Source organism: Lolium perenne, chromosome 7, assembly GCF_019359855.2.
Source record: "Lolium perenne isolate Kyuss_39 chromosome 7, Kyuss_2.0, whole genome shotgun sequence".
In the NCBI taxonomy this organism is placed as follows: Eukaryota; Viridiplantae; Streptophyta; class Magnoliopsida; order Poales; family Poaceae; genus Lolium; species Lolium perenne.
This window is the reverse complement of record NC_067250.2, coordinates 62,684,264-62,697,089: the sequence shown is the minus strand read 5'-3', so window position 1 is coordinate 62,697,089 and position 12,826 is coordinate 62,684,264. Positions and strand designations below refer to the sequence as shown.

Below are 12,826 nucleotides of genomic sequence, written 5' to 3'. Positions count from 1 at the left end.
AACCTACCTTTGCTGCTTAGTCGGGAGTGTGAGTCGCATCCCATTTTTTCAGGTCTGGCAATGAAGTACTCCTCGGCGGCGCAGGCGGGCGAGGAACGAGGGGAGGAGAAGATAGAACGCCTGTCCAACTTCTCGCACCACGGCGCCGCCAGGCCCCTTTCACCGCACCTCACCAAGGCCCGTTTAAGTGTTTCAGGGCCCAACAAATCTGATGCGGCCTAGGTAGATGCGGGGAGTAGCAGCCCTCTAATGAAACGGGCCTTTTAACGCGACCGATCTAGTTAGCGCTGCTGTAATGCGAGTTCGGAAATAGTCAGTACCTCTGCACCGTTAGATGGCCTGATCGGACGATCTAGGATCTCAAATCGCTCTGGAGGCTCCCAGGTGGTTCCATTATACTGTTAACTAATGTAGGCAATGCAAAGTCCGGGACGGTTACAACCCCTCCAGTTTTGATTAGCTCTTCGATTTTTGTTCGTGTGTGCCTAGGTCTCTCTCCCGTGGTTCGCTAGGTCTTTTTGTTCTGGTCGCCGGATCGTTTGGTGGGTGGAAAAAATAGAAATTGGACGAAAGCGCACTTTAAGTTGGACCAAAACGCATTTGGACGGACCGAACCAAGGAAACGTTAGCTCCTTTATTATTAGGTATAGATAGGACATTTGCCCGTGCTTCGCTACGGGTGGATATTTTGTAGATCATGACAAACTGATGTGCCAAAGTCAACAACCATGTTGATTTTCCACACCGCCACACGCTGAGTTTTTAAGATTTGTGAACTGTTTTTACATGGAAAGACTTCAAGTTATATTCATCTATCATTGTTCAGGCACGTTCTATGTTACCACTTCATGTTTTTTCTTGTCTTAGACGAAAATTATCACTAACGCATTAAGTGAATGAACGCTCAGCCTTCTTATCAGAAGGTGTTTCTGAAGCATTAGTCTCCGATAGCACCATTGTACGCCCGGGACTGCAGCAGCACGAACTTTTCTAAAATTATTGATCTGTCCGGAAAATAAATTTAAATCAAGAGTATAGGTGATATTTCGATGAAACAAATTAACTTTTGCATTTCTCTAAAGACTGAATCAAAACTAACAAAGTAGATCACCTAGCGATGTACAATTAGAAGAACACTACAGAATGCAGGCAGACCTACATGCTAGTTGATTCAAATGGTCACCTACCATTCCCTCTAACGATTAATTACCAATAATTTCTTTGTTAACAAAATAATAATGCTGCTCAAGTTATCATATAGCAGTTTAACTTTTCTCTTTCTAATCCTTTTGCCCAAAATCACAGCAACGTGGCGTCCTAGTGCACACAGTGGTACCAAAATAATAATGTCTGCCGAGACCTATCTACTTCTTCAGAGAGAAACTGTTTCAGGAACAACAAGGGCACATACACATGAAGCTGCCATGCACTGGAGCCTGCTTGTACCACGCTTCAACCCGTGAGCAGGAGTTGAGCTCCAGGATCGCGACGGATAAAAGCCCATACTCAGCGTCCTCCGCGACGAGGGCGAGCTCCATCTTGACTCACAGGACGAGACTGCCCATGCTCAGCTTCCTCCGCGAAGCGGGCGAGCTCCATCTCGACTCACAGGACGAGACTGGAGAAACAATACGAACTGCAAAACGGAAGAGAGCCGATTGAGAAGGGAGAAGGTCTGGCTTCACACATTGAAGCGATTCCATAGTTGGAGGCGACACCGCGTCAATATCCCCGTGTGGCTGTTGAGCCAGCAGCTTCCCGATCCCGTTTCCCCGGATCGAGCTTCGCCATCCGTGTGCCGGCAATTGGTGGGGGTGGCAAGGGGCTATCGAGGAGCTCTTCCTTGGGCTTGATGGGATTTGCGGCCGGCTCCCTAACGCCTCTCCCCTCTGCCCCTTTCGTTGACCTGCTGCCGCCGCTCTGCGGCTCTTTCACCATTCCTCAAATCAAATTCATCTGTGATCCAAGATCTCTTCTGCAATTCCATCATGTTTTTCCTCTTTCCATCAGCCCGAACAATTTTCTTCTCCGGTTGTTATTTTGGGACAGCTCGCTGATAATCTAGAAAATTTGCGAGCATATAAATAAGAAAAAATTGGTATTTGTGAGCGAGGTGGGACTAAATATACTGCTACTGCCCTGCCAAGCCGTCAATGACTTCAGGTGGCTGAGCCTGGTCGCATGCAGCAGAGCGCGTGAGCTGTCCAGGCCCATGGGCCAGTTTCCCATCCACCCCAGTTTTCGCGGGACCATTGACGGACAACCAAATTCACGTGAGTAAAATTGCTGTGCGAACCGTTTCGTAATTTTAAGCGGTGGCATCAGCCTGTAAATTTCTATCAACTCCAGGGGCAGGTTTAAAACGGACGAAAATTTTGGGGAGAAACCTTACTTCCTTTATTAGTAGGTACTAGGAAAGTTGCCCGTGCGTTGCGACGGGAAACACATTCTTTTAAATGCTCTCCGTGAAAACGATAACCCATTCGTTCAAATTCCATCAACCTAGAAAATATTATTTCGCTATCAACTTCATCAAGTTGACGGAGCAACAAAATGTCTCGCGAGGTAAGAAATTTATGTAAATACATTCATATAACCTATTGGTATACCTTAAAGGTAAAATGTATTGTGGAAGGAACATCCATAATCATTTCATGCCTCTAAGAAAAATGTGTTGGCTATTAAATCTGATGTAGCAACTTATTATAGCATGTCTTCCTTTGTTCCATTATCGACTTCAGGTTTAGGATTTACAACAAAAAGCATAAATTGTAAGAACGAATTAACTAAAATGATTTCTTAATTATTTAGAATATCATTTGAAAAAAGGAAGACATTAAATCTGACAAAGTACAAAAGTGAGGAAAAGAGATAACACATATATTCAACCATCAAATTTCGATCCTTGTTATAGCTTCAAACTAAAGCTGGTAAGTTGCCGCTTCTGATTTCCTGAAAACATGTACCTATCATCTCTGCATATAGCGTGATTTTACAAAATTCCATCAGAACAGAGCTAGCTTGTCCTTTAAGATATGCACATATGCAATGCTTTCTCCAGATTTTCTGTTCTTGATTCAGCAGTAGGATTATACTTGACCCGTATACTCACAAACACTAAATTGTGATAATCCAGAAATACATTTTCAAAAAATAATATATAATCTAGTAATACAAACGAAAAGTTTTTAATCCAAAGCTTTGACATAGTGGCAATTGGGCTTTACCTTGTTCAATTCGTTTTTGAATATGCAATGAACCAATTATTTTTATTCTGTTAAAAAAATTCTAGAGCATCTATGTAAACATCTCACAAAAGGTGTCGCAGATGTGCACTCGAGTCTAATACTCTAATTTGGTTACCACTCTCGTATGCACCTGCACATCCAATAGTATGACCTGCATATATTAGATTTTTTTTCTCAAAACATAGTAGCTAGCTCGCTAGACACAAATTATAACTTTTCATCATCAACTTTCGATGCCGCGCGGCTGCCGACTGTAGGCTCGCAGCCGTTTTCTCCGCTTCTGGTTGGTCTGCATTGCAACCAACTGTAGTTTATTAAAACATCATCAGCGTTGATCAAGAACCAAGAGATCCTCCGATCTTCCAAAGCATCTGCCCAGATCGTGCCAAATCGAACTCACGTGGTCGTCAATGCTGGTGGTGTACAGGTGCAGCCGCCGTTGGCCACCGATACCAGATCTCTACTTCCGACGTCGTATTTACATATCTCGAGAGCACAGGTCCGAGTCCAACTAAATCGGGGCTGGGCGCTCGGGGAAGAGGTCGATCCACCACGACGCTGCGAGGTTGGCCGCTGGACATCGCGGGTCCTTGTTGCGGGATTGTACCACGCCGGAGGAGGAGAAGGCGGGGCGTGCAACTCCTGAGCACGACGGGACGGGGTGGCGGTTTACGGCACCGGTCGCGTGCGAACCTGCCAGGCGCATCGGGCAGCGGAGCAGCAATTTTATCTCCTACTACCTCCGTTTCAAGAAATAAGGCGTATGCGTATTTCAAGACGAACTTTGACCATAAAAATTGAGCAAAAAAATCTTGATTATATTATATGCATATAGTATCGTTGGATTCGTATTGAAAAGCACTTTTTAATGATATTAATTTCATACAAACAATTTTTTTCTATTTGAAGTAATTCTTGGTCAAACAAAAAGCTCGTAAAATGAGGACGCCTTATTCCTTGAAACGGAGGTAGTATTTATTACCTTCCGTTTGCCAAGAAGAAGCTAAGCAAGGATTCCATGTGGAATACGACGATATGCGGTGTTAGGAGTTCACGTCCAACCCGATGCGAAGCTTTCTTTTTAAAACCTCCCGATGCTTAGCTCTGCCTCCTTGCGTGCGGCCGAATCGTGATAGACTCCAGCTCTACCCGGACATACGCCCATATAGGAACCAAATCCCACACGTGCGATGGACGAAGGCGTACTTAGCGATGGACCAAAACGCAAAACGAACGGACAAAACCACGGAAACGTTAGCTCCTTTATTATTAGGTATAGATAGATATAGATATAGTAGAGATAGAGATAGAGAAAATCCCCTACGGTAGAATGGTTATAAAAAAAAAGCTTTACGTTGTCTACACCTACCAAAAAAAGTGTTAGTGCCTTTCGTTAATTTGGTGCACTATCATGCAGGTGCAACATTGAGCAAAGGTTTCAACAGAGCATTAGGAACACTTACTGAAGGAGGGCTTGCTCTAGCAGTTGCCGAATTATCCAAACAGTTGGGGGCATTGGAAGAAGTGATTTTTATTATTTGCACCTTTACTGTTGGTAAGCAATTGGGGCATGCCGTGATCGTTTCCTGCGCATTTTGTACAAGTGTATCTAATTTGTAGTCTAACCCTGTTATGTTTTTTACTGCTAGGTTTTTGCACAAACTTGATAAAATTACACCAAAAGATGAATCCTTATGAATACGGATTTCGTGTATTCTTGCTGACATTCGTTTATGTCATGGTCTCTGGGTACAACACGGGGAAGTTTACTGACACGGCTGTAAGTAGATTTGTATTGATTGCTATTGGTGCTGCTGTCAGTCTTGGAATCAATATTGGTATTTACCCAATCTGGGCTGGAGAGGATTTGCACTATTTGATTGCAAAGAATTTTGCTGGTGTTGCCAAATCCATAGAAGGTATAGAATCATAGTACCTGTCATGTTTATTAATTTAAACTTTATATTTCTCGAAAAGTTAGAAAATATTATTTGTGCTATTGTTGTAATGCCATGGAGTATGAAAGGATTCCTTCAAAAATACTTATATATTTCAACTAATACATCTGATGTTTATGTCTTGACTGCTGGCTGTTCACTGTAGGCTGTGTTGATGGATATCTGAAATGCATGGAGCATGAAAGGATTCCTTCCAAAATACTTACATATCAAGCTTCTGATGATCCTCTATATAGTGGGTACAGGGCAGCTGTCGAGGCATCATCACAAGAGGAAACTCTGGTTCGTTGTTGCTCTGAAGCTAACACTTCCTCGGTTCTTTTTTATTTGCTCCTAGTTAGGTTTTGCTGTATGGGAACCACCCCATGGCCCTTACAAAATGATGAGCTATCTTTGGAAGAGCTTCACTAAAGTTCCTTTGCAGTTATGGCATTGCATGATTGCGTTCTTTCTGAAATTCAGGTTTGATGATATTCTTTTCTCGACAACCTGTTGAAGTCCAGAATTTATTTCCTAAACAAATATATATTTGACTTTTTCTAGGCACCGCCAGAATACAGAAGGCTTTTTATTTCAGAATTTCATAGTGGGCAGAGAAGGTGCTAAAGTGTTGCGCGAGCTTGGAGACAATGTTAAGACAATGAACAAGTTGAGGTCTTCAGATATACTATTTGAAGTCCACTTGGCAGCTGAGCAGTTGCAAAAAAAGATTGATGAGAAGTCATACCTCCTGATGAATACTGAAAGATGGGACACTAGCATAGTTTAAAATAGCCGACTATTTTATTTAGCCACGAATTTTTTTAAGGCTATAAAAGGTTATAGCCGGGTTATAGCGGGCTATTTCATTTAGCCTTTTTTAAAAAAAAATTGGAATATTTCAGTCATATCTTACCAAAAGAAGAGGAAAACCATGACTCAAACAGGATTCGGGATACAACTTATTCAACTATTCAAGGAAAACAAGTATTCAATTATTCAACTCAGAAGTTTTATCTAATCATATTGAATGCAAATTCGAAAAACAAGAAATAAAAAAAGAGAAATTTAAAATACCGGAGGTTTAGCAGCTAAGTTGGAGGCTAATTAGGGGCGAAATAGGGCTATAGCCGGCTATTAGCGGTTTTTTCTCATTTAGCCTATAAATAGTATAGCCGCAGCGGCAGGTCTCCAGAAAGGCTATAGCTGGGCTATAGCCAGGCTATAGCCGGCTATTTAAAACTTTGCACTAGGTGGCGAGCTGAAGGAATCAAAGATGCCATGAATGGCACCGGTAAAGAAAATAAGAATGAAGTGGCGGAACCTACAATAGCTGAACAAACTTCAGCACACCATTATAAGAGCTTTGCTGCTAGTTCATTTCTTAGCAGATATGATTCACAATCAACTATAGACGGTTACAGGACACTACTAGCTTGGCCTACTCGAAGATCATTCCATCCAAACTTGCCACTTGAAGACGAGGAGTCAAAAACATATGAAAGTGCAAGTGCATTATCATTGGCCACATTTGCCTCGCTTCTAATCGAGTTTGTTGCCCGGCTACAGAATGTTGTTAACGCATTTGAAGAGCTGAGTGAGAAGGCTAACTTCAAAGATCCCGTGGAAGAGCCTGCCGCAGTTAGCAATGGTGATGGTGGGATTCTCGATAAAATATGCAAATCTCTTGGACTGAAGAGTTGACATTGACAATGACCCCGCAAGGTTCCTCCATCTGAAACCTTGCCACTTGACTTTGTCATCCAGTTTTGTACAATAATTTTGGACCAAGACATGTGTATAATACTAAACTTGTGTATATGCAATGAGAAGATTGCTGGCTGTATTGCTAATGGAGCTCATGTTTGCTGCCACTAAAGTGGCCAACCATGGTAAAACTTTTGATCCATGTATTTCTTTAGTGTGTTTAAGCACCCCTTAAATAAGGTGCTACTTCAGGCTAATCAGCTAGTTGGTAGTTGCATGGGAAGCTCATGTATATTTTGTGTAACACTTTATCGAAAAATATTTTGTGTAACAGGGATGTTTCTTGACCTACTTGATTGGAAGGTAGCCGTGTTGTAGTTTGCTCACAAGTCATCATAGTGCTTTTGTTGTGATGCTTTCAAGCATTGCTGTGGTTTGTTGCGCTGTGCTCAGAGTTGTGGTGTTGCTCTCCATGTGTTGGTGTGGTTTGCTTGGCCATGAGACTTGTGTTGAACTGTTGATTGAGTTAACTTTTATGTCTAGTCTTCTCGCGATATTCCATCAACCAAAAATTCTTGTAGTTTTGTAATAAAATATCAAAAAATAATACATCAGCAATCACATTTCTACTCAATTTTCATTGATATGCTTCACCCCTTAGTCTTACAAGTGGATGAGATATACTCTACAACATACAGGTGTACATAACTCCACTTCTCTGGTATATATACATAAGAGAAAAATTAAAGGTACTAAGCTACAGGCTATATATATTCACCTCTCTTTCCTTTTTGTTTTCCTATCCCCTGTTTAACTATATCCATTATATGATTATGGCAACTTCAGATGCAGAATTGCGAGTCGAGAAGACGAGCACATCTGTGCATGGTCAGACGAATTCGCTTGTGATCTGTCTGTGACATTTAAAGAAGTTGACTGTGCAATGCTCTTGAAAGGAAGGAAGGAACTCTGCTTTCTTTCTGTGGCCTGGTGCAGTCCGACTGAACCCATCCCATCTGATTCTCGTCATTGTCATACACAACCAACTTCCCACGGAGAGAGGCGTCTGCAACAATCAAAGAGAAAGGTAAGCTTGACAGAGATAGTAAGTGAAATGAGGGAAATATGCCAAGCAGATGACCAGTTGATACCTCCAATTATTATTGTTGATCTGTGGCCAATCTCTGTTCCATCAAGCACCCCTAGGCAGACATTTCCTTTCTCCTGTAAAAGTCCCATGAAAACATGATTGATGAACCCGGAAGAGGAAATGGTGTTAAAGATGTTACTTGCTGTGCTTGTGAACTTACACTGATGATCAAATAGTTTTCAGGAGAAATTGTGAATGTTCTTGGGATCACGAACCATCTTTTCCGGAATTGCAGTTCCAAGGGCTTGAACAGTTCCTTCACATCATCTACAGACCTGAGGAATGTGCAATGTGGAGTTGTTACTCTACATTCCAAGCGATTGAGAAACGACTGATGTATTAGGTATTCAACAGATGCCATCACATTACCTCACTGGGAAATTAGGTTTCATGCAGAAAGGTAGTGTTTGATCTGAATCATCATGTACAAATCCTGGCGAGACGTCTTCAAGCTGTCGAGATACAAGATAATAACAAGCAATAAGTAATATGGAACTGAACTCGTTTAATATGATGGAGAGTTTGTACAAAAACTCACCGAAGCAATCAGGTTTCTGTATATTTCACGTGGGAAATAGGTGTACGAGCTCCCGCTATCAAAGATCACCTGAGTCAGTTTCCCTGCCTGCCGCCGCACATTAAGCTCCTGACCCCCATAGTTTACTTTCTGGACTACTGTGCTGTACACGTTCCTGACAGTAACGAAAGGCAAAATTGCAGTCATATATGCATTCCAACTTCAAGGAAGTGAAAGTCCCCCGCAAAAAAAAGGAAGTGAAAGTTCTTATAATGGATCGGAAAAGCACAATGTTTGCATGGTAAAGGGAAATCTGTGTCACGGAGCAGTGCAGTAATTTACTCTGGTTTCATGGAGTGATGCTATATATTGCTATGGCTATTGTAAAAAAAAGGTTTACTTGATTTGTGGCAACAATGCGAATGTTAGAAAGAGTAAAGCAACATTGCAGAGAAGTTTGGGATTTTTTTTTCCATTTGTAGTTTGAGTATTGAGAGCGACTGTAATTTGTTGAGATTCTGAGATCAAAGAGAGCATGTCGTATCTGCTGAAGATGATGCAGCCTATTGGTATCCGAAGGAGAAACGATTGCCAGATATGAAACTACTAATCTTCAAACAAAAGGAAGGGGCTTACTCTGGACCATTCCGGATGGGAACCCATGTCATTCCCCATCTGGGAATGTACTCGTCACCAAGGAACATATAGCCACTACTTGTGGGATTCGCAGGGATACAATGGCCAAAAACATTGGAAATAATCCCTTGGTTGGCCAGCTGGGTAGGAAGGCTTATTGCCCCATTGCTAAGGCCAAGGACTCCATCAGTACCTGCTGTTGAGTCCAAAAGCTTTCCTTGCTGGTCATATGCACACCTAACAGACAAGGTACCAAAACGGCAGTTTGTTACTATACAGACAACACCATCCATGTCTGAACATGCGAGAGGTTCTGTTATCGGAAAGTCGAGCCATACCCGAACACAAAGGGCACATTTTCCCTTTCAGCATCTGCAGTGATCAGTTGCATACTATCTCTTGCAAGCACGCCGGCAGAGGAGCTTCGATCCGCATATGCGATCTCGTATTCACATTGTTTGCAAGTGTCGCAGTAATTCTGGTTGCCTTGCAGTTCCTGGCATAGTGAGTCCTTGGGGTGAACCATGTTCCCTTCCAAAGGCTTATACAAAGGATGAGGCCCCTGTAACAAGATGAGATGTTGCTTACATAATCAGGCTCATGATGAAATACTGGAACTTCGATACCCACAGTAATTGCGCTGCGACGAAGCTGAATTCTGTTAAAGTGTGATTTGAAATGGTGCGCACCTTTGTGCAGTTGGTGCACGGTGTGTCGCACTGGATCCATGTCAGGTCAGTCCCGGTGTCAACGTCGAGAAAGTAGGGTCTCGCAGGATTGCCGATGTTTATCGAAGTGTAGTACCGCCTGCATATCAATAGTGGAAGTGCAAACAATGTGATGTTAGTATGTAGCAGAATTCTCTCTCAAAAAAGTACTATGTAGCAGAATTCAGTGCAGTCTGAATTCTGGTAGGCAGCAACCGCAAATAACATGACTTGCCGAAAGATCAACCATGCAAGACAGAAACTGTAATCTGACCACCAACTGCTGAGCTGACTTTGGGAAGTGGAGAGTATATATAAAAGTCTTGTTATTCGAGTTGTAACTGCCAGCGACATGCCTGTCTAAATACAGACCGTTTCTACAGTTCCGAACCTCAAATTAAATGGTTCCATTTGAATACGTCGACGGTCAAAGGTATACCCAGCCCGACAGCACAAAAGCGCAACACTCCAAAGGAATCCCTATTACGCAAGTTGCTAGTTTAGTAGTTTTCCAAGTCGCTGTAAGGATTCAGCAGATTCCTCGTGTGAAATAGTTGCAGAAATGTCATACAGTACTCTGTTTCAGAAAATGAGATGTTCCTGCAATGAGTTTTCCAAACATGCAGCATGTGTGGAAAGATCAAGCTGCCACCGGAAAATAACCAAATCGAGAGTGAAAAAATCAAGAGGTTTGTGATTAAACTGAGAAAATTGTTGAAGAGCGAATTCAGAGAACAGAGTAGCTCCAAGAAGGAAGCAATGCCCAGTTGCCCACCCGATCATCGAAGGCATCGCCCTTTACCCACGGAACCAGGCAAAGCCAAGAAACCAATTTTGTTTTCTTTGCAGAATCCAAGCAGCCATAAGTAGCAAAACGGTGGTGTTTCGCGAAACGTGAATCGAATTCCTACAGCACGAACCTCTCCGGGACCGCCGGCGTGGAAGCCTTGACGCCGTCGCCGGCGCCGGCCTTCTTGGGGTAGAGCGGCAGCAGGAAGGACGACGACGAGGCGCCCTCCGCGCTCCATCTCCAGCCTCCCCCCCAGAGCCGGGCGGCCACCTCGGGGGAGTAGTAGTGCAGGCGGTAGCAGTGCCCAGCCAGCGCGAGCGCCGCGAGCACCATCACCGCCCTCCACGCAGCGGTCCCCCTGGACGGCGACGGCCCGTCGTGTGCGTGGTCGTGGTGGTCCGGGAGGGCGATCACGAACACATCGCCGTGGCGCAGCTCCGGTTTCTCCTCCGCCGACAGAAGCGGCGACGAGTCTGCCATCTCCGGCGGCGAGCTAGCTGGCGAGACTAATTCTTGTGAGCGAGAAGGATGGGGGTAGGAGGAGGTGGTCGCGCGCCGTCGTGGAGACGAAGGCAGCGCGCGTAAGTTGTAAGTTGGAAGTGGGAGCACGCACGGACGGTATATATGCGATGGCGCGCGTTGGGTGTTGGCTTGGTCTGGGTTTGGTATATTACTGCTCGCTCGCTCGCTCTCGCCGCGGGTTGTTGGATTCCCGCGACTCCGGTAGGGGAGAGAGAGGTCCTTTCCGATGGCCGGCCAGCCCGGAGTTCGCGAACGGCAAAGCAAGGTTGACTTTAACCGTAGCAGCTGATCGAGGGCGGAAGGGGGAAGTGGTAGTGTCCTCGTCCACCAGTGCCCAGTGGGGGAGGGAGGCAGTCCTTATCTTTGGTCGTGGCCGCTTCCGTATGATCCCGACGGCGGCCGCACTCCCGCTGCGCCGTGCCGTGGCGTGTCGACGGTGGTGGACAACCGGAGTGTGTGATACAGGTGTGCGTTCTCCGATTCACCGGTTTTCCTATCAGCTATTTGGAAATTTTGGTTCACTATATCGAAGATTTGGTTCGTTATAATTATATAATTAAGTTCTTAAATGCTTTTTGGGTAAGGTTCGTTATTAGATTCTGAAATGATAAGTGTCTAGTTGACGCTACACTATGTGAACAATATCCAGCTCTATTTTTTCGATATGGGAGCATAACTCCGGCCTCTGCATTAATAGATGCACACAATCATATCCTTTATTAATATCCAGCTCTATACTATATTTTCTGCCGCAAGGACGATAAACACACTAAGGTGTTGGAGTCTTCCACACAAAATGTGACTGTTTAGGAGAATTAACCTAAGGTTGGGTGGTTAGGGGTGGTTGTACCTCAAGTTCAATAGAGTTCAAATCTCAGGTTTCACATCTGTGTATTTCATAAAGAATATTCATTCAGTGAGAGGCGATGTTTCCATCGATAGGAGGCGTCTGTGATGACTTCGTCAATTTAAATATCTAATCTGTCGGCTCAGTATTTCGAAGGTGTTCATAGAGGTAGAGGTGCGTGTGTGCTTTCATAGAGGTGAGTGTGTGAGGGACTGCGTTTGTACTGTGTTTCTAAAAAAAATGTGATTGTTACTTGCATCATGGCATGCTTTGCTACATCATTTGGGTTTGGTCCAATTAATGCAAATGACTTAACATATTTCGGTGGAATCTACATGCAGAGTGTAAATTCTCTATTGACTATATATATAGAGCTCTAATACAACCATAAATGCCAGTTGATAACAACGTCAAAAACTGAAAAAAGGAGATTCCGCAAGAGTCAAATATAATTTTGTGGTATTTTCGTAGAGGACTAATCCTTGCCAAAGACAACTTTGTAAAAATGTAATTCGCACGAATGTCCAATGTGTGTATTCTATCAACACGACGAGTTTATTAAAAACTTATTCTTAAAGTGCAAATTCGCTAGATCTATATGCTCATGATCCAAGTAAGTTCTACCTTACACGCACCATGTAGCGTTCCTAATATATTTTACAACTGGCAAAACAGTTTGGATAATAGGTTTTAATTACTTATTACGGTGTGAGCGTTTGCTATTATTTGATCGTTTTGATTATGTAAAAATGAAAAAAGGTATTT

General features: G+C 43.4%; 1 protein-coding gene and 1 pseudogene across 1 annotated transcript; one reads left to right on the top strand and one right to left on the bottom strand.

The window, feature by feature from the left end:
• Window positions 1-4,667: 4,667 nt before the first annotated feature.
• Window positions 4,668-7,038, top strand: LOC139833237 (aluminum-activated malate transporter 9-like; annotated as a pseudogene).
• Window positions 7,039-7,503: 465 nt separating this feature from the next.
• LOC127317297 (aspartyl protease APCB1) lies at window positions 7,504-11,482 on the bottom strand. Its single transcript, XM_051347829.2, has 9 exons — window positions 10,823-11,482; window positions 9,885-10,002; window positions 9,534-9,757; window positions 9,196-9,432; window positions 8,581-8,734; window positions 8,412-8,494; window positions 8,203-8,317; window positions 8,044-8,116; window positions 7,504-7,958 (listed from the first exon to the last, which is right to left on the bottom strand). Exons 1-9 carry the CDS (start codon window positions 11,170-11,172, stop codon window positions 7,816-7,818), a joined length of 1,497 nt encoding a protein of 498 aa, XP_051203789.1. The 5' UTR covers window positions 11,173-11,482; the 3' UTR covers window positions 7,504-7,815.
• Between the last annotated feature and the right edge of the window lie 1,344 nt (window positions 11,483-12,826).